The 26,637-nt window shown below is 35.1% G+C and overlaps 1 protein-coding gene across 2 annotated transcripts; it reads left to right on the top strand.

The window, feature by feature from the left end:
- Positions 1–36: 36 nt before the first annotated feature.
- LOC106054722 (sorting nexin-6-like) lies at positions 37–26,073 on the top strand. Of its 2 annotated transcripts, none has more exons than XM_056037223.1 (13): positions 37–177; positions 4,625–4,852; positions 5,491–5,621; positions 6,559–6,634; positions 7,520–7,603; positions 8,292–8,366; positions 8,821–8,851; positions 8,984–9,068; positions 10,967–11,006; positions 16,661–16,747; positions 19,642–19,731; positions 20,373–20,438; positions 21,934–26,073. In XM_056037223.1, exons 1-13 carry the CDS (start codon positions 172–174, stop codon positions 22,072–22,074), a joined length of 1,140 nt encoding a protein of 379 aa, XP_055893198.1. In that variant the 5' UTR covers positions 37–171; the 3' UTR covers positions 22,075–26,073. The 2 variants fall into 2 exon arrangements, with proteins under 2 accessions (XP_055893198.1, XP_055893199.1); XM_056037224.1 differs by lacking the exon at positions 37–177 and adding an exon at positions 380–402.
- Positions 26,074–26,637: the final 564 nt, after the last annotated feature.

The following is a 26,637-nucleotide window of genomic DNA, read 5'->3' as shown; positions in this document are numbered from 1 at the left end:
TTAAATTTTCCATAAATATCTAAATATAGATATGAACTCTCCTCTTTCAACTTTGAACTCTCGGCTATTTCAACGTGATCTGGTTTGTAACACCGCCCCTTTATGTCCTAACAGTAAACAATACTTCTGTATCAGTTTGAGAATCAAGCACGGGACGTATACAATTATTCAATGGAGGTACACTACAAAGTTAATTAGGCCTACTCTTTTTATATTTCCTGCTAAAAATTTCATTACTTAGATCTATTTGTAGACCTATCTTGTTTTAGCTAGATCTAGCTAGGCGTAGTAGGTTTGACTAGCTGTGACACTGACTTCACTGAGTCGTGACTGACAGTGTGACTGACAAGCTTCTGCTAGAATTGACTAGATTTTACTAGATCTAGAATCTAGATCTAATCAGTAAGATTTCTAGACATGACAGAACTTAAAAATACAATTGTATACAGTCTGATAGAAGATCTAATCTAGACATGATAATAGAATATCTATTAAATAGATCTAGATTATTCTAGAATTCTAATTCTAGATCAATTCTAAATCTCATAACTCATTTCATTATAATGACTTAATGTCTTAATGAAGGCTAATGACACTAATCATGAATAATGTGCAGGGCATTTAATTTAAACAAGAATAAAAGGGGGGGGGGCCTTAAAAGGGATAATGTCACTTGCCAAAGTTTTGAGACAAAGATTACGTGTATATTATTTAAATTATTATATAATGTAAAAAAATTTTAGAATAGATATACTGGGTAATAATCTAGTAAGTAATATTTAAAAAATGAAAAGAAAATGTTAGAAAGCAAACAAGAATATAAAATTTAAATTCAACTGTATATGTAACTGTATGGTAAAACTAATTTTAGAAAATGCTTCCTCTCTTTGGTCCCCTCATTTGAGAAAATAAAGAATTTAGATCTAGAACAAATGAAAAAGAGTTAATTTTATGCTAACAAATATCTAATGAAAAAACAAATATGCTAAAAATATTTACATGCCAAGAGAAAAAGAGTTAATTTTATGATAAAAATATTTACTGGCCAATTAAGTGTACTCATTTTATTCATAAAGATAAAAATAGGAAATAATATGAAGTGGATAATATATGTAAATGTTTTGTGAAAACTATTTGTAAGGGTAACTATTCTGTGAATTGCTGTGCTAGTGTTGGGCACTAGAGTATATACAAGGTGCTGAATATTATACTATATAGTATATTGTTATAAATTCAAAGAAGGCAACCCAACTAGCTAGGTGTTAATTTACAGGACATCACAAACACAGATCATAACAGTTTGTCTTTAGCACAGTTTCTTCACACGCTTCTTGACTTGGGCAAAACTCCTTTGTTGCTACAATGTTGGGCAAAACTCCTTTGTCGCTACAATGTCGGGCAAAACTCCTTTGTTGCTACAATGTTGGGCAAAACTCCTTTGTCGCTACAATGTCGGGCAAAACTCCTTTGTTGCTACAATGTTGGGCAAAACTCCTTTGTTGCTACAATGTTGGGCAAAACTCCTTTGTCGCTAAAATGTCGGGCAAAACTCCTTTGTTGCTACAATGTTGGGCAAAACTCCTTTGTCGCTACAATGTCGGGCAAAACTCCTTTGTTGCTACAATGTTGGGCAAAACTCCTTTGTCGCTACAATGTCGGGCAAAACTCCTTTGTTGCTACAATGTTGGGCAAAACTCCTTTGTTGCTACAATGTTGGGCAAAACTCCTTTGTCGCTAAAATGTCGGGCAAAACTCCTTTGTTGCTACAATGTTGGGCAAAACTCCTTTGTCGCTACAATGTCGGGCAAAACTCCTTTGTTGCTACAATGTTGGGCAAAACTCCTTTGTTGCTACAATGTTGGGCAAAACTCCTTTGTTGCTACAATGTTGGGCAAAACTCCTTTGTTGCTACAATGTTGGGCAAAACTCCTTTGTCGCTACAATGTTGGGCAAAACTCCTTTGTTGCTACAATGTTGGGCAAAACTCCTTTGTCGCTACAATGTTGGGCAAAACTCCTTTGTTGCTACAATGTTGGGCAAAACTCCTTTGTTGCTACAATGTTGGGCAAAACTCCTTTGTCGCTACAATGTTGGGCAAAACTCCTTTGTCGCTACAATGTCGGGCAAAACTCCTTTGTCGCTACAATGTCAATAATCCTTTCTAGTCTAGTTTCTAACATTGCACAAGCTAGAGCACTCCTTCTGCAATAACTGTGTGCAAGGCAGGGTTATTACAATATTGATTTGCATCATCAAACAGTATTTGTGATGCTCTTGCAGATTTATCTTTGTATGATTCATTCCAAAGTCATTTCACTTCATTGTAAATATGCATTCTGAATTTAATATTTGAAACTCAACACTTCATGACAATAAGTGAAAACATGAAATTTCCTTGTTAAATCTAAAAGTCTTTTGAATAAGTAATTTAACATTCACCTGCTTCTGTTTCCAAAATAGAAAATTTTCTTATTTTTCCTATAGCCAGGTTTTTTTTGCTGCTGAGCTGTGAGCTCTTTTGTAGTTTGTATTAAGGAAAGAAGCTTACTGTTTTTCTTAGCTATTCCATTTTACCATGCAGAGTGTTGGTTATGTTGGGTTGTTGTACTAATATATCATCTCATCTCATCTCTGCCTGTGGTCCCTTCTGGGGCATAGGCCACCATCCAGCTTCCTCCAGGCGTCTCGGTTCTGGGCAAGTCTGTCCAACTGTCCCCATGTCTTGCCTATCTGCTTGGCATCTGCTTCCAAATCACGGCACCATGTATTCCTGGGCCGTCCTCTCTTCCTAAGACCTTGCAGATGATCTAAAGGTCATTTGTTTGTGTGACCTATGGTTAATGAGGGTGTCATCGGGGCAGCACAATGACCAACCGCCGTTACTTTTCCCCAAGAGTGTTGGTTATGTAGGGTTGTTGTACTAACATCTCATCTCTGCCTGTGGTCCCTTCTGGGGCGTAGGCCACCAACCAGCTTCCTCCAGGCATCTTGGTTCTGGGCAAGTCTGTCCACCTGTCCCCATGTCTTGCCCATCTGCTTGGCATCTGCTTTCAAATTGCGGCGCCATGTATTCCTGGGCCATCCCCTCTTCCTCTTTCCTTGGGGGTTCCAGGTTAGGGCTTGCCTTGTTATTTGCTGTTTTTGTGCTAATATAAGTTGAATCAAATTGGGGCATTTTTAGGTGGCATTATTGTTGACAGTTTCATAAGTGTGGTCACACTGTACTGAGGGGTGTGTGTGTGGATTATTCTGTTTAGATGATAATTTAAAGATGTTTGTACCATTTTGAGTTGAAAGATTGTAGATGGCTCTTTGTGGGTTAGAAATCCAAAAGTTTACAAAATAATTGTGCCTATAGTATAATGATCTTCACTTTCTTCCACTTTATCAGATACAAAAATTGACAGTCATTTACACAAAAGTTTTGTTTTCTGCATGTTTCAGAAAATCTTTTAAGTGAAAGTCTATCTTATCTTATTGTTATAAACCTGGTGGTGGCACAGATGGGGGTGGTGGTGTGTGTGTGTAGTCAGCCGACGCAAATCGCCCCAGGCCAGCGCTAGATGAGCGGTCAACCGTGACGAGTTTCGACGATCGGCCGAGACGAGTATCAACATGATGGTTCGGGAAGGATCGACATCGTGAACCGAGCTCAGGAGTGTCACGAGGGATGTAGTCATCTGACCACCCAGAATGGTCGAGCGACGTTCTGTCCGGTTCTAGAAGGCCAGCAGGGACCCTATATAAAGAGCGAAGGTATCAGAGACCGTGAGTGACAACATCCCGATCTACAGTTCGTTACAACGGCTCAGTATAAGTCCGAGACGAGACAGAGAGACCAGTGCAAGAGTTGATACAGCGGAGAGATATTTGTACAGTCTTGTGTTACGTGCTGCCAATTGTACAGTATTGGCTGTTATTTATTGACATTAAACTATTACGTTATTTTCAAGCCCTGAGTTGTCAAGTTCTTACAGTTGGTGGTGTCGTTTGGTGCCATTTGCAGCGAGCCTGGATAGGGAGATTCGTAACATTATATATTACAGACTTTACTTAAAAAAAGAAGAAAACTACGCCCTATTTGTCAATCTAGTCATGCATGTTAATCAATGACTTATTAAGGCAACCCTTTCCATTCTCTAATGGCACTAGGGAAGAAGGAGCACTTGTAGGAATTTGTTCTATTGTATGGAATAAGAAATGTGCCTCGTATCTTTGTGTCTTTCTGAGTATTTCATTAGGTTGTTGTTTTTTTCTAATTGTAAATTATGGTTCAGTGTCTTATGTATTAAATTTACCTTACTTTAAATTTTTCTGTCCTGAAGTGCCTTTACGTTTAGTGGTTTTACTAGTGGTGTTTCTCTAATCAAATTTTTTGTCTTTATTTTTTTTTTCTTTCATGCTAGATATTTTGTAAAGATTTCCAGAAGAATATTATTTGGTTACAGCATTAACTGATGACCCTTTTAAATAGATTCATCTGCCTTTTAATGTGTCAAAAACACAAATATATTGATGTACATTTTAATTTGTTGCATTTAATCTTTTTTTTTTTGTTCAAGTGTTGTCATTGTATATTATTTAAATTATGTACAACTTCTTTCTGTTTGAATATTTCTGAAAGGATGAAGGTGAAGCCGGCGCGTCTGCATCTAACAGTTATAATCAAACACCTTTGCCACTCTTCAATGTTGAAATCCCTGAAGCTGTAAAAAGAGCTGAGAATGTCATGTTTACAATCCACACCAGCGTTCCTGGACAGGAGAAAGGTCACATTGTTTTACGACAGTTTGAAGACTTTGAGTGGCTTCATCATAACCTTATAGTTTCTAACAATATAGAGGGAGTCATAGTAAGTATTTTTTTTTTCATTAGAGAAATTTGGTTGACTTGACTTAATCCTTTTGACTCCCAGGTGAGCATAGGGCCACAACAGTATTTTGCCATTTGTACTGGGCAATTTCCCTCTGTCGGGTCCATGTCTATATACCCTGCCATCTTTGCTTCTTGTTGTTCCACTGGTCTCCTCCATGTTTGCTTTGGTCTCCCAGCATTCCTCTTCCTCTTTTGGGTTCCAGTCCAATATTTTAAAATAGATCATTATTAATTATAAAAGATACTTGGAGACAGACTTAGCATGATGATAGCAAAAGAGACAAGGCTGCCTTAGTCAAGAGAAATAAAAAGAAAGCTGCTCTATCAGCTAGCCCTAAAACAGATGCATTTACATGCACAAATTGTGGCAAATTCTGCCGGCCCAGAATTGCTTGATCAATCACTCAAAAATCTGCCCTGTCTCGAGATAAAACCAAAACCAGTGACTCATGTGGGCGCATCCATTATTTTCCAATACAGGAGTCATATATATCATATCTAATTACAGTATTGTTTTTTGTGTTATGTTAAAAACATATTAGGAATAATTTTATATACCTAGTATTTCTTGTTCTTTAATATTGGTAATCTACCTACTGTTATTTTTTTTTTTAGATACCACCACTTCCTGTAAAACCACTTTCAGATCCAAAAAGTGCTGAGGCGCTATCACGCCGCCAGTTAGGAGACCATACAAGAGTTTTAAGGGGTGATCAGTTTGAAACAGATTGTAAAGCTTTTCAGAAGTACGTTCCTTATTCATTCCCTTTTTCTTATTAATTCTGAATTATAAAATTGCCTTGAGACATTTTTGAGGTAACATAAAAGCAGTATCAGTAATACAATTTGCAGTTATCTTTGATATAAGATGGCTGCTTTCCTGGCATCATGCTTGTCCCTATCTCAAACTCTGGCCAGATGTTATCCAGAATGTCTGAAAGTAACCAATCAATCAATGTCGCCTTTTTCCTTAAATCCTAGATCCTGTATGTTTTGCTCTTAATAAAGTTGGTGTCATAATGACAGCTTAAGTTTTTAAAAATATATTATTTCAAAAGTTCGATAAAGGTTAAATCTCATCCATATTTAGATTTAACAACTTTACGACATAAGTCCAATTTGTTAAGTTTCCTTTTTAGCCTAGCTAACCTTATATCATCTTTAAATATTGACTTTATAGTTGCCTTGACTTCTTTTTTTCCTCTTTCAGCTGGTGACATTTCCTCATCTTTAGACTGCTCACTTCTTTCTTCCTCACTTTCAGACTCACTCTCCTCTTCTTCACTTTCATCATCATCTTCTTCCTCTTCCTAGCTGACACCTTTGTTTCAAAAACAGAAACTTCAAAATCACTAATAGTTTCAACATGTATTCCCCCAAAAGACTATCTTGGGTGCTTCTTAGAAATTTAAATTTTGTTTGAGTCTGCTTTTAAAAGCCAAAACAATCATGAATTTACAAGAACAGTAAATTGATTTTTTTCACTATAAAATAATGAAATTACAGATTTCTAATTACCTTCATGTATTTCCAATCAATATGGTTCAGACTAATTGTAGGTCTAAATATTTTATTAAAATCTTTTTTTTTAAGTAACGTCTGCATTTGATAAGATCACCTTTTGTGTTTCTGTAGGGCTATAGCTAATGGAATGTTATTTAAATGTTTTACATTTATTTTTAGGTATCTACAGTTAATGTTATGTCACCATGTATTTGGCCGTGATAAAAATTTGGCATCTTTTCTAACAGATAATGAGGTTTGTTCTGTAGCATTTAGACATCTCTTTCTGGCCTAAAATTATGACAATGAAATATAAGGATCAAATATTGCAACATATTTTGCTATCATATTGTCCATGGGATGAACTGTTAACATTAAAATTGGCTTGACTTAATAGTGTAGTTATTACCAGGAAATATTGATCTACATTTTTACAATTAACTTTCATATTTTGTTTTTTTATTTTACTAACTCTATATCCTTATTTTCAAATATTGTTTTGGATTGTTTTCTGCGAAATTCCAAGTTATGAATCATTTTTTAACAATCAGGCATTTAATATTAAATTTATCTTAATTTGTAAGGTAACCAATAAAAAAAAACAACGAAAAAATTATTTAGAAATATGTTTATAAAATTTGAGATCTTTTAGTAGTAAACTTATGACATATAATATAACATAGAATAGCCTAAAGTTATACTTCCTAAATCTAACAACTCTTTAAGTTATCAACTATCTAAAATCTTAACTTGGCTTTATAACTAAGTTATTAACTCTAAGTAAAGTACCCTTTTAAGACCTTGCAGATGATGTAAAGGTCATTTGTTTTATGTGACCTATGGTTAATGAGGGTGTCATCAGGGCAGTACAATGACCAACTGCCTTTACTTTTCCCCAATAATGTTAGGTACTTGTTAAAGCTGGGTGGACTCAGAGGCGCCCTAAAGATCCCGAAAAAAAAAATCAGTCTTCACCAGGATTTAAACCTGGGGCCTCTTGGTTCTAAAGTCGTATTTAAACTTAGCAACACAAATCTAACAGCTCTAAAACCTAAACTTAAACTTAGCAAATGAATCTAACAACTCTTTAAGTTTTTATCTCTCTCGTGAAAATATAAGACTTAATCTTGTTCATTTTCAGGCTCCAGTCAGAGCACGTGTGAACAAAGGTATAATGAACAGGTTGACCAATGCCCTTGACAATGCCAGAAAAGGAAATCATAAAGTAAATATAAATTTAAGGATTTTACTCAGTGGTGCGTCTAGTTTTGTGTCTTTGTATGAGATTCTGTGGATGAGCTTTCATCCTTTGTTGCCCTACGAGACAATGCTATTTATCGTAATGAAGTTTTTGCTGTATATACCATGAAATAAAAATACCTCAACATTTTAAGTATGGCAAAATCACATAAATATGTAATTGGAATCATTTCACAATTCAACACAGGCTAAGTTAGGTTTTGTAATATAGAAATTGGGTACAAACTTTTTACCAGACAGACAGATATAATCTTTGTAAAAAGAAAAATTTGAATGACCTGGATTCAAACTCGTAGGCTCAAGCCTCCCCAATAACCAATATGCTGCAAAGTGCTTATGAAAATAGAAGATTTTATAGCTATCTATTGTTAGCTTCAAACTTTAAAGTGGCGACCTTCTAATTGGTTAATTTTTAAAAATTGATTCTTGTTTTGTCAGGCAAAAGAAATAATTATGCAAAATTTCAGTTTGATTGAAAATTGGGTGTGGGAATAACATGAAAAAAAATTTTTCCAGACAGACAGTGTGAGTTGACATAAGCTTTGTAAAAAGTCTCAGATTTCACCTCTTTTGGTCTTCATTACTTTTTGCTCCAGACATTGAATGTGTTATTTTTTTTTAAGTTAAATTATTATATATCATTTTTTTCTAAGGATGTTGATGACTACTTCACTGCTCAGCGACACTTTGCTAATGAATATTCAAAAGCTGCTAAAGAAGCATCACTTGTAAGTTAACGACTGTATTTTTTGCTGCATATTTTACCAGATAAACATAAAGTAGTGAGTTGGGACAATGCAGTGTGACATTGACAACATTACACTCAGTGGCGTAGCTAAGTAGGGTGGTGGGAGGAGGGGGGAGATTTAGAAAATCCCCCGGGCTCCCACTTGAGAGGGGCCCCCAAATGAGTGTTTTTTTACATTAAATGTTAAATGTTATGCAAAATGCAGGGGCCCCAAAGAGGTCAAGCCCCCCCAGGGCCCCAAAATGATGGTAGCTACCCCCCTGATTACACTGAGTACAGTGTAAAATTAATTTATTCTATAACTTTTAAGTTTTAAAACTTGATATTTTGTGTGCCAAATTAACTGCTCTGAGTATCTTTTGATATGTAAAGGTATGTGATGATATCATTTAATAATTAGGACACTTATTTAGTAAAATATTTTCTTGTTTCAGAATTTCAACAAATTGTTAGTTGCTCAGTGGCGTACGTATATACTTTTGTATACATATATTTTTGAATACATATATTTGATTTTTTCATTCAATTTCTCAAAAGTATTTAGAAGTTTTAAATTTTAAAAGTTTGTTATTAAATAAATTAATTAACTTTTGACAGGGTTGTCAAGCCAGTATCGTATTTTGGCAACTGAGTTAACTTCCTGTGAAGCTGAGAGGGATGAGAGCCTAGTAAAACTAAATAGGTAATTGAATAAAATACTTGACTTATATGTATCAATATTTTACCTTTAAAGACAGAATAGACCATCTATGGCTCGTCTACTAATTGAGATGAAAACATAAGCTTAAGATGACTAACCCTTCCTTTAATAATTTTTCTAGTTTTGACACCAGTTACTTCCCTTTGCCCTTCCTCCCTAGTGGTGATAAAATGTTATTGAGCCACTAATACAAATAGAAACATACCAATACAAATATTTTATATGTATTGGGGTGTTATATTAATAGTAAAAATGATATAAACCTTTATTATCCTCCAGAAAATTAATCTTACATATGTGTGTTACATGAAGCAGTACATTAAAAGAGTTAACATATTATACGAGAGCCACGCAAAATATATTTTGTAAGAAACATCTTCCTTATTACTGATTTTATTATGAAGAAATATTTCTATAATGTTAAAAGAATTAGATCGAACCGTGTGTAGGCATACAGTCAGATGATTAGCTAGTTCTAGATCATTGTAAGAAACATCTTCCTTATTACTGATTTTATTATGAAGAAATATTTATACAATGTTAAAAGAATTAGATCGAACTGTGTGTAGACATACAGTCGGATGATTAGCTAGGTCTAGATCAACCCCTCCCCCCCCAAAAAAAAAGTTATCAAAAGTTTGTATAGTTTAATTAATTTTTTTTGTAGTTTAGTTTAACAATATTTTGAAATTCATGATAAACTTTTTGTTTAACCACTTTATTTTAGTTGGAACTTAGTTTTAGTTTAACTTTTTAAATTTAGTTTAGTTCCCATTACTAATTAAATATATATGCTTACCACAGTTTCACTTAATTATTGCTTGTGAAGTTTACAGCAGAAGGTTTATTTGACTGAGTTGATTATTTTAATTTCTAAGAGGAAAAGGGAGTTCTTGTGTCCATTTATTTTGTGATTGGTGTCTTCTGTTTAGTAAAAGGTTAAAATCTTTAGCCGGAGTTTTTTTAAATAATTTTTTAAAAATGTTTTTCTCCAAGTGCGTTTTCCTTGTTGCAAATGATTTACCAGCAGCAAATAGGATTGTATTAAGTTTATTTTTTAAAAAGTATAACTATAACCTTAAAGGTCCACAAAATAAACTGCTAGGCGGAGTTATCGAATCACAGGGTCCACAGTTCATGCCCTAGTCAGGGCCATCCCTTAGTTTGCTCTATTTGATTCACCATTTTTATTTTAAAATCGTTTGACCTTTATTGTAATATGCAAGTATCATTCTTTGCTTAAGCATATAGCTTCACTTTAGTATTTAAGTAGTATAAGGTGGAAAATTGCTATTGATTTTTGACATCATGGGACAAAATGCTGCCAACTTAGATGAATTTAGACCTAAAATGTATACTGACTAAAGAAATCTCTAGGCTCAACTTTTTCGCTTCGTTTTCATGTAGCCAATAGAATAATTGATAATATTAGAATAATATCCAAGTTTCCGTGCCACACATTTCTCTTTAACTCTTTTGCTGCTGTTTGGTGTTTCTGCTTGGAAAGGGAAGATATAGACGGAACAAAATGGAGGCAGAAGAAAGTTAATAATAATAATAATAATAATAATAATTTTATTTATAAAGCGCTGTTAACAAACAAAATGTAGGCTCAAGGCGCTGTAATAACATATAATAATATAATAATATAATACAATTGGGCTTAACCATTGTGTTTCTTCATTACTATTCAGATTTGTGAAATAATGCTTGTTTGATTTACAGATTATAGTGTTTTCCAATGCTCATATTTCTAGACTACAACTTACCAATAACATGACACACTTTAAATGTATTGGGGGAAATAACATCTTTACTTGGTACAATGTTATATAAATTTGAATGGCTAATATTTGAAGTGACCTATTTGTTTGTTTCAGAATATTAAAACTTCTAAGTGAAGGTTGTGAGGATGAAGCTGTAAGTTTGTTTTTTTTCTTCAATATATATTTATTATTAAACATTGTTTTTAAGTGGGTAATCTTTTAAGCTAATAGTTTTTAAATTGGTAAACATTTGAGCCAATAAATATATTTTTTATGTTGGTAATCTTTGAGCTAATAAACATTTGAGATATTGCATGTGTCACTTACTCACAAAGCCAATACATTTGTGAATGAGGTTTTTATTTTAAAAAGCTTATATCAACTCACTCTGCCTATCCATCCGGTGAAAAGTTTATAAACATTATTTGTTCCCACACCCAATCTCAGATTGAAATTTTACACAATAATTTCTTGTATATGACAAAACAAAAATCAATAAAAAAAAACAATTAGTTAATTAACTATTGGTAATTAATTATTTATTTGATATTGAACAATGGAAAGAAATCCTACTTCACAGGTGTGGTGGTTTAAGTTGAATTAGTCCCCTTGAGGAGGCTTGAACCCTGATTCAACAAGTTTTCTTTCTTATGCATTTAAAAAGCAATCATGTTTCCATTCACCCAGATACCCCCTCCCCCACCTGATCCAGACAAGTGATAGGGTCATTGGGTCATAGGCTCATTGCATGTTGAGAAAGCTAAAATTGTGCTCAACAAAAAAGATTAGTAAAAAATATATTCTAGATCTATTACAAGTTTAATTATATGACTGATCCAAACTAATTGATACAATTACACTTAATATAAACTTTTTTGTTATTTTTTTTTAAATATTTTTTTTTATGTTTTTCTTGTTCTTATGATCAAAAACATTTAAAAACTTTCTTCCATTTCTGTTTTTATTTCAACACCTTTTTATAAAAACTAAATTAAGATTTTAAAAAAATATCAGAGAGTGTCTAGAGTGTTAATCCTATTACATCATTTTCACAAACTCACTTGACTACTTCGACTGACTTTGTCTGTTTAACACATAGCCTTTTTTTCTGCCTGACCATGTCCAATGTACTCAATACTGTGAAAGGTCACTACATGCTATGGTTCTTTGTAAGGTCACTACACGCTATGGTTCTTTGTAAGGCCACTGCAGGCTATAATTCTTTGAGATGCCACTGCAGGCTATAATTCTTAGAAAGGCCACTGAAAGCTATGGTTCTTTGAAAGGCCACTGCAGGCTATAATTCTTGGAAATGCCACTGCAGGCTATAATTCTTAGAAAGGCCACTGCAAGCTATGGTTCTTTGAAAAGCCACCGCAGGCTATGGTTCTTTGTAAGATCACTGCAGGCGATGGTTCTTTGAAAGGCCACTGTAGGCTATAATTATTTGAAAGGCCACTGTTGGCTATGGTTCTTTTAAAAGCCACTGCAGTCTATGGTTATTTAAAAGGCCACTGTAGGCAATGGTTATTTAAAAGGCCATTGCAGGCGATGGTTCTTGTTGGCCTACCAATTTCCTCTTATGGAGGGGAAAAGAGTAGGTACCATTGTTACTATACGAAAGTCAAAATCCAGGGGCCCCGAGCCCCCAAATCCCTAGCTACACCACTGTCCCTTAGTCTGTTGGGACACCATACAAGATTTGGTAACTGTCTATTTCCATTGCTTTGTCTTTTGCCTTGGATAGAACCTCTTTCAATGGCATTCTTTTATGTTGTTTCCCATCGCTTTCTCTTCCTGCCTATTCTTCTTTTTCCTGGTACTGTTCCCTGAAAGAACATCTTTGCAAGCCCCGAAGACTTCACATCTCTTGGCTGAGCACATCTCTTGGCCCTGCACATAACATGGCTCCAGAGTCAGTGTTCTAATTTAAAGGCTATGACTAGACCTACTTTACATTGGGCTGAAAGCTTTAAGTAGTCCACAAGTTTTTCTTATTTGTATCCTTTTGTTAACATTGGTTTCATTCCAACCCAACTGTGAGTAAATTACTTAGTAAAAGTAGTAAAAGTAATGTACCCCTTCCATACCATGCAATTTATTGGACAGGTGATGTACAGTCTTCTGCTTCTAATGAGGGTGTCATGTGGCCAGCACATCAACCATCCAGCTTTACTTTCCTTAACAAATGTCAGGTACCCATTTGAGTTGGGTCGCCCTAAAAATCCAGAGATTCAAAATCCCAGTTGTCACACAGATTCACTTGGGGGAGCTACCATCTTCTACCAAATATGTTCCCAGGTGGGGGATGGGGGAAAAACTCTTAAATATAAGGGTTAGGTGGGAATATCAAAAAAAGCTTTGTACCAACTGGTTTGCAGTCATGGATGTGGGGTATTCCAGTGGTTAGGATAAACATTTAAAACATCTAAAAAAAAATCCATGGAAATGTATAGGGGGCTCACTCTTAAAACCTGGGTAGATGAAGCTCATTGACTCTTTTTATCCTAACCGACGATACAAACGTTGATCCCATCAGAATGTGGTAAATAATTACGGAAAGAGTTAACTAGGAATAGTAATTCTACATGGAGAGACAACTCCAAAATTAAACAACTGCAGCCTTGCAGGTGATCTTGGTTGATCAAAGGATATGGGGTCACACCCAGAAAGAAAAGCAGGCTGAATTTGAAGTCAATGGGCCTCCTGGCAAATAACAAATTAACATGCAACCTCATCTGTGTTTGGAAAATGAAGAGGAAACAAATTCAAACCCAAGACTCACTTTGATACACAGATACCATTCCCCTATATAACTTAACTCTCCTAACTGATGATACCAGCATTGATTCCACCAGATTTTGATAAATAATTAGGGAGAAAATGAGTTAACAAAGTTAAAAATAGTTTTAGGCAACGCTGTTAATGAAACCTTGAATTGATATAAAAGAATTATTTCATTGAAGCATTGATTTTTTTGTTTTTTTACTTAAAAGAATTGTTTTATTTAATGTTTTAGTTAGTGCAGAATTCAGGGGAGACAACAATTAGAATTAATGTTTCTATACATATTTTCTTTACTTGTCACCAACAACATTAGCAAGTTTTTTTTTAAAGCAGTTTTTTCTTCATAGCGTAATTAGATTATTTTTAGTTTGTTACTCCCAGTCCCCACAAACATCCACAATGAATAATCATGATATGTAGATAACAGTATGTTTAGTCTTAATACTGAAATATATTCCCTTTTTTAGTGATTTTAAGTAAATTTCAGTTACATTTTTTTTCACTGAAAGTCGATCATTATGGCAATCATTGAAAAACAATGTCATTCGTTTCAAATTATTTTATTAAGTTTAAAAAAAAGTAAATATAATAACAGTGTTATCTCACCCTTTGACCAGTGAATTTAGAGCTAAAGTTGCTTTCAAATTGCAGTAATCTCTTCTGTTTCTGCATATTGTTACGAATCTCACTATCCAGGCTCTCTGCAAACTGCACCATACACCACCAACATAAAGAACTTGACAACTCAGGGCTCCAAAGTAACGTAACACTTTAATAGTTGAATAAATAACAGCCAATACTGTACAATTGGCAGCACGTACACTGTACAAATATCTCTCAGATAACACGGTTCCGCCGTATCAACTCTTGCACTGGCCTCTCCGTCTCGTTCCGGGCTTGCACTGGGTTCAACAGTTCCGGACTGACTTCACACACTAGGGTCGTTGTGTCGGACTCGATCGCAGACCAAGATCAAGACGCCAGTCGTCTCAACTGTACTTGACAGTACTCCGCACTGAACCGTCGTAATGCTCCGTACAGAACCACACCGCTGAACTGTGCTGTAGTCGACTGGACTGTAGTGAACCGGGCTCTGAACACCTGCCGTGAACCGTCTTGACTGCGACACCTCCGCTCTTATATAGGGTCCCTACTGGCCTTCTAGAACCGGACAGAACGCCGCTTGACGTTTCTGGGTGGTCAGGTGACTACGACTCTCGTGACGCTCCTGAGCTCCGTTCACGACGCCGATCCTACTCGAATGTCGTAGCTCGTCACGGTTGACCGCTCGTCTAGCGCTGGCCTGGGGCGATTTGCGTCGGCTGACTACACACACACCACTACCCCTCTCTGTGCCACCACCAAGTTTATAACAATATATTAACTTAAATAATAATTATAATAACTATAGATATGAAGGAATACAAATTTTATTTAAAATTTTCATATTTAACATTTTGTTAACCAAAAAAAAATTAGTTAAAATGACCTTAAAAATAGATAATTCATAAAAAAAATAATGTATTGATTTTGATACTGTAGTTTTATACATGCGTTATGCCCTAGGAATGTACACAGTATTAATTGCTAATTTTTAAGGAAAGCTAGAGGGAATGAACAAAAGCAACTGATTATCAGTTAGTGTGCTATCTATTTTAGGAATGGCGAAACACAAAGTTTGGAATGTAATTTAGTGTTTAAAACCTAATTTCGGTTAAAGATAGAAGTCTAACTATTCTGATTCATATTAAAGCCATTAAAGTGTTAACTATTTTTAGATTTTATTTTTTGTGTGTGCAATGATGATGTCTTAAAAAACAAATATTGACAGCGATGTAGTTGTAAACATTTGTTGTAAGTATGGTTTACTAATAGGGGCATAATGGCTGAGTGTTAAAGCTCTTGGCTTCCAAACTGAGGGGTTCCGTTTTCGAATCTCAGTGAATGCTGGAATTTTTAATTTTGAGAATTTTTAGGACACCCCTGAGCTTATTCAACTCTAATGGGGAAATTAAAGGTAGCTGGTCATTGTACTGGCCACATGACACCCTCGTTAACTGTTGGCCAAAGAAACAGATTACCTTTACATCATTTGCTCAATAGGCCAAAAGGTCTGAAAGGGGTACTTTACTTACTAACATCGTCTCATGCTATTCAGCACAAAGGGTGGTAAGCTCTGTCTACAGAGATTGGACACAGGTGAATTTTCTCAGTCTCCTCCCTCAGAATTTAGGTCATCTGAAGGTGTGATGCCATGTTAGATGTGCTTGTCCTCGATTTCACTTTCCTTTTTTTTGACCTGTAAAAAAATGTTTTGACATGTTTCGGATGTTCCTTCAGAGTTGAAGATAATTACTTCCTAGTCCAAACCTCCTGCAGGACGATGGGGGATGGGAGCGGGCAGGGTTTGAACCCGGTACCATCGATAAATCAGAACAACAGTCCATCGCGCAAACCGCACAACCAGGCAGCCATCCATGTTATCACCATCTTTGACTGTAACCATGACTGAAGAGTTTCCTTAAACCTTAAATGGGCCAATGATTATGAGCTAAAGATTCAAGGGAAGTAATAAGCTTTGAAAGTTCCATGAAGTAAATGATGGAGATCTAGGTTCATTTGTTTTAGCAGTCAAAGCTTGATGGGGGCTTTTTACCTTTACAAATATCGGACGCTCAAATAGTGTTGGCTGGACCTAAGTAGATCCTTAAACATCCAAAATTAAAATTTCCTAAACATAGCAGCTTAGTTCTTTACACTATAAGCTACAGATTTGATTTAATATTTGATATTTTGGATTTTGGCACATCTGCCCAATTTAGGCCATGCCCTACCCATAATCTCTTAAGTGTTATTCCATTATATTGTCAAGATTTACACAAATGAGATATGATTTAATATAAAAAATTAATGCTCTTTATTAAAGATGTGAGATTGAAATATTTATACTTTTTGAACTTATGTGATTAGTTAGTTTTTACATTGATATTTTAGCAACTATTTCTCTTTTCTGACCATTAGGCTTGTTATGAATTGAAAAGTGGCCAGGGAGAAATGACATTAGGATTATATTTTGACTTGATGGCCAGGTACAGTGAGTCATTAAAGGTAATAAAAAAAAAATTTATACAATTGAAATTAGATATTACCTTCTTCATCATCATCATCATCACTCCTTTGAGTTCCTCATGGAACATAGGGCCTCGACAAAAACACCCCACTCTCCACGGTCTCTTGCTAGTTTTTTTATGGTTTCCCAGCTCTTCTCGGTATTCTCTGCTTCTTCAAGTACACTGCGTCGCCATGTTCTTTTTGGTCTTCCTCTGCGTCTTGTTCCCTGGGGGTTCCACTCTAAAGCCTGCGTAGCTCTGTTGCTGGTATCTTTTCTAAGGGTGTGACCAATCCATCTCCACTTCCTCTCTAAGATCTGCACTTCTATATTTTTCTGTCCACTCATCTCCCACAGTTTGGTGTTTTCTACTTTGTCATACCAGTGTATTTGTAGGATATTTCTCAGGCATCTGTTGATGAAGGTCTGTGTCACGAGTCAAGTCTGTGACCTATTTCGACCAGTTTCTAGAAGCTCGAGGTCAAACCAGTGCAAGTGTCCAGCGTAAACAAGTTAATTTTAGGTATCCAATCAAAGAAAGAGGTTAAGGGGAAAAAAATAGCACACGTCAGCTTCTAGAAGGTCAAAGTTACTAAAATAATTAGGGGAGAAGTTTCCATGACTCTGGAATGTACGATTAAGAAAGGTATAAATTAAGAGAAAGTCAGTTAGACGGGGTCCCCGCTTAGTCCTCGATTAGTAATGATTATAAGTTTTGTGATATTAGCAGGTCCATTAGTTAAAGTTTTATTAGTTATACTAAGTGAAGTTTTTATGTATCTTTAAGTTTTATTTAAGGAGTATAAAGTCAAGTTGCTATTGAATTGAGAAGTCATTTTATGTGAAAGTTGAAGAAGTATTATTAAAGAAGTTTTAAGAAAATACAGAGAGATGTTTCTTTCTTCATTCCATTGAATTGTCAAGTTTGATAATATAATCCCCGGCAAGTGTGATCGTCGTATTTTTTTTTGTTGCGGCTTCAGTTGTTCTCCATGTTTTAGAACCATACAGTAGGACAGCCTTGACATTAGAGTTAAAGATTCTTAGTTTAGTCTTGTTTGAGATGTGAGGAGATTTCCAGGTTGGTTTTAGCTGTGTCAATGTCTGACGCGCTAGATTTATACGGCGTTTAATGTCTTCATCTGTTCCACCTGATATACTGACTACACTCCCAAGGTATATAAAATTTTCTACTTGGTCTATTGTCTGAGAATCCAGTACTATGTCTCCAATTTGTTTATTGTTTACTTTAAGTACTTTAGTTTTTGGTGGTTTATTTTGAGGCCTACTCTTTTTCCTACCTTTTCTTGCATATCCTGTAGTCTGTGTGATAATAGGTCTATGTCTTCAGCGAATTCCAGATCTTCCAGCTTTTGTGTGAGAGTCCATTGGATTCCTTTCCCTGCATTAGAGTAGGCTTCTTTTGTGACCCAATCCAATACTAGAAGGAACAGGAGTGGTAAAAGAAGACATCCCTGTTTGACTCCTGTTGTGACTGGAAATTCCTCTGACACAGTGGGTTACTTGGCAGGTGAAACCATCATAAAGGTTCTTGATTATGGTTATTATTTTATTGGGGATCCCATAATGTCTCATTACAGTCCAGATAGATTCTTTGTCGACCCTATCAAAAGCTTTTTCAAAGTCGACAAAAGTTGCATAGAGTGGAGGAGATTGCCATTCGACACATTGTTCTACAATAATTCTGAGTGTAGCTATTTGGTCAGCACAAGATCTCCCTTTTCTGAATCCGGCCTGTTCTTTCCTTAGGTGTTCATCGCATGGTCCCTTTATTCTGTTTAGTAGGATTCTGCTGAAAATCTTGCTTGGTGCTGACAACAAAGTGATGCCTCGCCATTTCTCACATTGTGATAGATCTCCACTCTTTGGTATTTTTATTAGCAAGGCTTTTTTTCCACTCACCCGGAGGTGTTTCTGATATATTACCTTAGCCAGAGGCTATTTTCTTAAACTTAAAAAAATTTCTCCTCTGGCCTTCTCAAAACTAATGGAACATGGCTCATCTTTTCTGGATGATCACATGACCATATTCGACATGAATGGTATAAATTCTGTTCACAAAACATACATTTCCTGAAGTGTCGCCTCTCGTCAATTGTCACAATGACCACCCACCTAGCGCGGGCCTGTGTTATCTGTGTCAGCTGAGATATAACAATGTTAAATGATATAGTAAAGCCGGACATTGCCATTGGATGTTCACAAGGAGAAATCATTCAAGCAAACCAATGATTTAGTACAGTGTAAATCTCTAGTCCACGTGTTTGGCCCCATTAACAAAGATCTGTACATCTAGGATGTAATTGTTTTAAGTACCAGTACATAAGATTACATTGTCTTTGGTTAGGAGGGGTATACTTTTGAACAAAAATTGTTATAATATGTTTATTTGTAGATCTAAAAACATTTAAATCCGATTAAGCTGATCAACCTCATAGTTGCACCAAATCCTAATGTATAGAAACATTCTTGTAACATAGAAAATGTTTCGAACAAACCAAATTAATAGAACAAAAATGATTATGTCCAGAAGCGATCTGATTAACTGGAATTGACTGTCTTATTTTGGTCATTTACTCATGCAGTGATCATCAGTTTGATTTTAAAATACAGATTAAGGTGTTCTCTAGTTGTTTTTTTTAATCTTCATAATAAAAGAGTATTTAGCCAATAAAAAAATCAAAACATATTTAGCAATTAGCTAACAGATTTTTTTTATCTAAAAGTGAGAACTCAAAAATAAAAAAAATTATTTTATTAACCTGAAATTAGATTTCATATTTCTGTGTACAGTGTTTCAGGTTTTTAAAATAAAAGAAGGCAGTGTCTCCAGTCAAAGCAAATGATTGTCTTATTTCTTTTTTCTGGACAGGACATGCACTTTAGAAGAACTTGCTCATTGATTGAATTCCAAACTGCAGAGAAAGCCGTGGAGAAAGCCAAACCAATCAAGAAGGCAGCTGTAAGTGAAACTGAATGACTTTTTTTTTCTTTTAAAGTAGACAAATTTAATTGGCATTTTCAAAATAAATACTTGAACAGTACTCTGAAAGTGCTGTGTTAGTTGTGCACCAAGTTCCTCTAATCATCTAAATCAGAAGCCATGCACAGTAACATATTGAGTTACAAAAATATATATCTAAAAAATATTTTGAAGTGAATATATACATTTTTTCTATTTTTTAGTCACTGTATACCCAGTGGCGTAGCTTGGGTGGGGGGGAGAATTTGAAAATGCCCCCAAGCCCCACTTGGAGGGGACCCTCCAAAGGATGGTTTTTACATTAAAAGTTAAATATTATGCAAAATGCAGGGGCCCCCAAAGAGGTAAAGCCCCCCTAAATGATGGAAAATTCCTAGCTATGCCCCTGTGTATACCTACTTTTGCACCCCTTTGTATAACTCCTTGCTATATTGTTATTCAGTTACTCTTGATAGTTGGTATTCCTAAATTGAATTAAAGTCTATAACCTGTATGATAAGAAAATCTTGTGAAATTGACCAATCTTGTTCCACATTTTGCCAATTTCATTATTCTTGCAGAAATGAATTTGAGTTTTATGTTTAATACTATTTTCTCTTATTTCTGAAAAAAAAAAAAAGCTTCAAGAAGTGAGTGATGCAGCCAAGAAATCTTTTGAAGCTAGTTCTGAGCAGGCTAAAAAAGAGGTAAACATGTCGATTACTGTTTTTTCTTTTAATTCATTTTATTGTTCAAAATATTGACAAGATTATCATTTAGAGCGGATCACTTTGGTATATCTGGTATGCAGAATATAAGAAATGCTGGCGATGAATGTATTTCACAAGATTTGCAATAATTGTTTTTTGAAACTTTTTAGCGCTGTTAAATCAAAATTTTAAGCTTTTTCATTTATAGCGCAAAGTATGTTTTATTTCTCTTGTTTTTTTTTTTAAATGTTTTTCTTTAGGTTTCCTTATAACACTGCCACATTTCTTCATGTGGTTTTCTTTTCTTCTTCCATGTTTCTTAATTTTATTGTTTATGAATGTTAACCAGACCTAATCACCATGCAAAGAAGAGATTCCTGTTTTGAAATATTAATTCCGTTGTTAGCATTAAATTCACTAATTAAAGTTCCGAGATGACAGTTTGTCAGATATCAGTGTTCTATGATATTTGCTTGCATGGTACAAAAGATTAATTTGAAATCTTAAAATCCCTGATTAAAATAATTTATTTCAGTATTAGAACTAAGCATATTTTCATCTGCATATTTTGACCTACCATCGAGGAGGGGGCGGGGGGCTGAAGGAGAACTAACTGAAAATCATTTAAACTTTTGATGAGAAAATAAAAAGTGTTGAAAATATTCCTTTGGTTTTGCCAGACTGGGGGGGGGGGGGGGGAAACGACTGATTGCAGTTGAAGGAGTTGTGACCACGCAATAAATGTTTATCATCGAATGATTGGGGACCTTCAGACAAAGGGATTATTAAAGAGTCAATCGCTCAATGTAGTTAAAATCCTTGCCTTTCTCAATCCTTGCCTTTCTTCAAAGGTCTCAAGGGCTCTTGGCTAAATTTTTTTTTTTTGGGGGGGGGGGGGGATTTATACAAAGTTCTCTTAAGGGCTGCCTTGGCACACCGCTCTAAGTGCATTGGAAACCTTTGTCATGTGGTCGAGAGGCCAAGTGCGCTTGAGCTTGGCTTGGCTTGGCTACCTAGAAGGGGGCTCGAGGTTCGACACCTGACTCGGGCAGAGTTGTGTTTACTGAGCGCCTAAAGGCAGCACGGTAAACCAACTCCTAAATACCCCCCCCCCCCCCCCCCTACTGGTCCACAAATGAGATTGGACCAAAAGCGCTCTGAGCATGCTATAAGCATGAAAGTAGTGCTATATAAAAGCTATAATAATAATGTGATTGTCTCACTCATGTCTAAAGTTGTGGTTATGGTTTTGATTATTTTGCACATAGTATATTTTAGACCATGTTGTGGCCTACTTAATATCTTATCCAGTACAGCTGTAAGACCTCCTGTACTTAAAGAAGATTGGGTAAAAATATTCTTTTTTGATAGAATGTCACTTTTCTAAGAGAATGTCTTCAATGCAAAACAGCTTTTAGAAAAATGGGAATTTCATTCCATGAAAAGATAAAAGTTAAACCTGCAACACTTTTTCAAAAATTTTTTTTTTCAGATAACCAGCTTCACACAGCTTCGTCTGCTCAATTCTTCTGAGGCATTGTCCAAATATGCAGAGATTCAAATGAAGATTTCACAGGATTTTTACTCTCAACTCTTTCATTCTCGCAAAGCTCTGTTGGAACTGCAGCTTTGATTGCTCTGTCAGAACTGCAGCTTTGATTGCTCTGTTGGAACTGTAGCTGTAATTTCTCTGTTGGAACTGCAGCTGTGATTGTTTTGATGGAACTGCAGCTGTGATTGTTTTGATAAAACTGCAGCTGTGATTACTTTATGGAAATTTTGGTTACATAATTTTTTTTTCTTAATGTCACTATACGAAAGTCACTATTGAAACATTCTGTGAATCCTATAAATCCCTAGAATGTTTATGTGAGTTTTAAATGTGAAATCAATAAATCATGTGAGGGTATCTGTGAATTGATATTATCTGCATTTTCATCTTTGACTTTTTTTTTAAAAATTCACATTCCATTAAGATATTCAAAATTTGTTCCAAATGTTGAAGAAAATTAAATTCACATTTTTTTTTATATAGCTATAAAAAAATACCCCAAGCTTTAGATGAATCAACTCAAGACTTTTTGGTAGCCTCAGAAGTATGACACAAACTACAACACTGAGTAAATTATTATTAGTTAAAAAGTTATCATTTTTTAGGAAGAACTTTCTTTTCTGTTATTTTATGCTCATTTTGTTTTCTGTATCATTTTGGTGATGTCAAACAGCAATCTTTTTTTTTTTTTGTTGTACTCAACTTTCTGTAGGACACTGTAGGAATGGGTTTCACACCTTCACCTATCCCTTAGCAGTGGCGTAGCTAGGATGGAGGGAGAGGGGTCCCCAAACAAGTGTAAGAAATTTTGTTTTTACATTAACTAGTACACCACTGCCATGTAATCTTGCTATTCATGTTGTTACATAAGTTAGTGACCCTGTTGAATGTATTCCACACAGATTAACTCTTTCCATGCAGGGTTACTCTTAGGGAGTTACCTGTTCATAATAAATAACTCAGGTTACTCCTTGAGAGTAATAATAATAATAAGGCTTGTCTCGAATGTCAAACAGTCAATTCTCGGGCCCCCAAATCCCTAGCTACGCCACTGTCCCTGTTGGGACACCATACAAGATTTGGTAACTGTTTATCTCCATTGCTCTGTCTTTTGCCTTGGATAGAACCTCTTTCAATGGCATTCTTTTATGTTGTTTTCCATCGCTTTCTCTTTCTGCCTATTCTTCTTTTTCCTGGTACTGTTCCCTGAAAGAACGTCTTTGCGAGCCCCGAAGACCTTGTAAAATGGCCATAGAGTTTTAGTTTCCATTTTTTTACAATAGTAAGCAGGTAATCGTGGGGTCCAATCGCTGCAGTAACTCTTTCTCTAATCTCTTTGTTTGTGATGCGGTCTTTGAATGTGATACCCAGGATCCTTCTGTAGCATCTCAATTCCATTGCTAGGATCCTATTCTCTAGTTCTGCAGTCAGCATGCAAGACTTGCAAGCATATAAGAATGTGGCCATGTCCAGGGAGTGCATCTGTCTGACTTTGGTCTTAAGGGCTGTTCAACATAAGGCAAGGGAAAGTAACTCAATATTTTAAATAAACCCCTTTTCTAATGCAGTTTATTTTTTAATATATATTTCAATTCAATAGATTTCCTAACTAGTTCAAACCTTCCATTAAAGAGCCTACTTTTGGTACTTTCTGTTAGTCAAGGACTCAAAAACATATATTGCTCTATTTAAACTTATTATCCAAAAGATTTCAATAGCTATGTATTTGTTCAGCACTGAAGTAGCCTATTAAATTATTCTAGTGTGTGCCATATAACCATTAAACATTTACTCTTAATTAACCATTGCACCTGAGCATTCACAAACATAAATCATTTACTCATTTGAACTGTAAGGACTAGAGTGTCCTCAATAACTGTGTCAGTTGTGGACTTTGTCAAACTTGAGCTCTGTAGCCAAGTGCCTTACCTCTTAGACTATAATATGTTATGAACTGTTTTGCAGCAAGTCCTAGCTTATTAAGTATAAAAGTCATTTTACAGAAAACAACATTCCTTTCTAAAGGGGACAAAATGTCATGTCATTGGGGCTATATCATTATTTATAATTGTTTACAAATAATCTTAACATCACTTAAGATAATGTTAACATCACTTGATTAAGACTTGTGTCAATACTTTCTCTCTAAAACATAACAATTTTGGTTGTAAATTATAGTCTCAATCAACGTATCCTAAACTACCTGTATCATTGCTTTACAGCTACTTGTACCCATGGAAACTAGAAGTACTTAGATAATCTTGACAGATTAACTGTAGAAGTACTTAGAAAATCTTAACATATTAACTCTAGAAGTACTTAGAAAATCTTAACAGATTAACTCTAGAAGTACTTAGATAATCTTGACAGATTAACTCTAAAAATACTAAGAAAATCTTAACATATTAACTCTAGAAGTACTTAGAAAATCTTAACAAATTAACTCTAGAAGTACTTAGAAAATCTTAACAGATACACTCTAATTGTGGTAGAATGTTGTGTTAATGTTAGTCTCTTATTTTTTTATAATGTGATTTGAAGTTACCAGCATTTTAAAAAAAACCTTTTTGTATAAGAACTTTCTATCATTGCTTAGGAGTCAGACACAACTTTGTAAAACCAGAAATAGGATCTACTAGGCCAGCGGTTCTCAACCTTTTAAGCTCGGCGACCCATTTTTACAATTCCCTACTCTGGCACGATCCCCCCCCCCAAACACACACATACAGAAATAGAAGAGTAGACAATAACAATCCATATTTTTGATGGTCTTAGGCGACCCTCGAAAAATTGTCAATCGACCCCCCAAGGGGGTCGCCACCCACAGTTTGAGAACCCCTGTACTAGGCTAAGATCCCTCATTTGATAGGCCCGCCTTTGCTTTACCTAGCAGTATTATGTATTAATATACATAATCAAAAGGAGAGAGAACTGAAAAAGAATATGTATTTTTTTTATTCTGGGTAATGTACTTTTTATATTTTCTTTTATATTTAAATTTATCATTAATTGAGACACATGCATGTTTTGATATGTTAATCATTCACCTTAAAGAATAACTGGAAGTTAGACTCATATTTACAATATTTGTTTTTTTGTATCTTCAAAATTGTGTCGAGCATGTTCATTGCTAACAGTGCTAAAGGCTTACTAGGATGTTGCTTTGACACCCCAAGTGCCAAAACTTGAGGATATATGAACAGTAGGCTTTGCTTAACAAGTGCCGTTGTCATAACATCATCACAATATCATAATATTTATGTATACTACAGAATGCACTAATTAGAACCAACTATTGTGAACCAGGATTTCATATTCATTTGCACTGAGGTCTTCTTTGTTTACAGATTGAAACATTTCTTGTATATAAAAGTCTATAAATGTTTTCCTTTTAAAATCCTTTCAAAATTTATTGTCTTGCAAAAAGCTTCCAAGAAAGTGAATGAGTTTGTTCATTCCTGATGACCTTCCATTTTAAACATTTTTTGTTGGTGGAGGTTCTATAATCTGAGTTGACATCAGGATGGTTTTAAGTAGCTTTTTCTTTGTTGATGTTACTGCTTTAAGGGTTATTGTTGCCAACATGTTCTTTTTCCAGTACTTAAAATATTATTAACTATTTACTTTATTTGAAATACAAATACATCATCTATATCTATTTATTGACATAGTTATATATAATAATTAAATGTAGATCACAGCTGAGTGTACATAGTCACAGTGAAAAAGTGCACTTAATGGTCCAACTCTGGACAATGGCTTATTTCATACATATTCATCTAGTCATACTTTTTTTTTTTTTTTTGAAAGCTGTTGGTCTTTGCCTACCTGCTTTTTTATATTAAAGGTAATTTTATCTAAAATCAAAGTCACAGTTTATATTATTAATACATTTTTACAAATCAAATTGTTATCAATATACTGAATGTACTATTTCATTATACTGTATGTACGATTTCAACAAATCTTTCATGTTAATTAAATTAATTTAAAAAACTTGAACTAATCCCCCAAAACCTTTTTTTGTATCACCCATGATTAAATGGCTGCCTGGTCATGCAGTATGTGTGCTGAACTGTCGTTTGGTTGTTCATCTTATCTCATATAAGTCTAATACAGACGTTACCTTAAAAAAGAAGATGATTACGTCTACGCGTCATGCATCTTGTCATGCATATTAATCTATTACTTAAATTCTGCCAAGTCACTGGTTTTCCTGGATGACTCTGGCAACCCATTCCATGCTCTAATAGAAATTGGGAAGAAGGAGCATTTGTGCATTGGTTCATAGCCTGCTCTATTTTCCATCTCAAAAACTTCTTTGCTTTCCTCAAGCTGAAGATTCAAAATTTCTTTTGATCTTGGCCTCCTTTTTTTTTTTTTCAAATTAATTTTGTAAAATGCATGCAAATGCTTAAAAAAAAAAATAACAACAAAGTAATAAACTATCGGAGGCGCGGTGGCTTAGCGGTAAAGCGCTTGGCTTCCAAACTGGGGACCGGGGTTCGAATCCTGGTGAAGACTGGGATTTTTAATTTCGGGATCTTCGGGTGCCTCTGAGTCCACCCAGCTCTATTGGGTACCTGAAATTAGTTAGGAAAAAGCAAAGGCGGTTGGTCGTTGTGCTGGCCACATGACACCCTA

The sequence above is a fragment of the Biomphalaria glabrata genome, chromosome 8 (assembly GCF_947242115.1).
Source record: "Biomphalaria glabrata chromosome 8, xgBioGlab47.1, whole genome shotgun sequence".
Classification (NCBI taxonomy): domain Eukaryota; kingdom Metazoa; phylum Mollusca; class Gastropoda; family Planorbidae; genus Biomphalaria; species Biomphalaria glabrata.
This window is presented reverse-complemented; position numbering and strand designations above follow the sequence as displayed.

What these genes read in the sequence shown, in the direction of transcription:
- LOC106054722 (XM_056037223.1), top strand. An exon ending in CTTTTCTAACAGATAATGAG is followed by an intron (nt 6,635 to 7,519) that starts GTTTGTTCTGTA and finishes GTTCATTTTCAG; the next exon opens with GCTCCAGTCAGAGCACGTGT. An exon ending in AAGGTTGTGAGGATGAAGCT is followed by an intron (nt 11,007 to 16,660) that starts GTAAGTTTGTTT and finishes TCTGACCATTAG; the next exon opens with GCTTGTTATGAATTGAAAAG.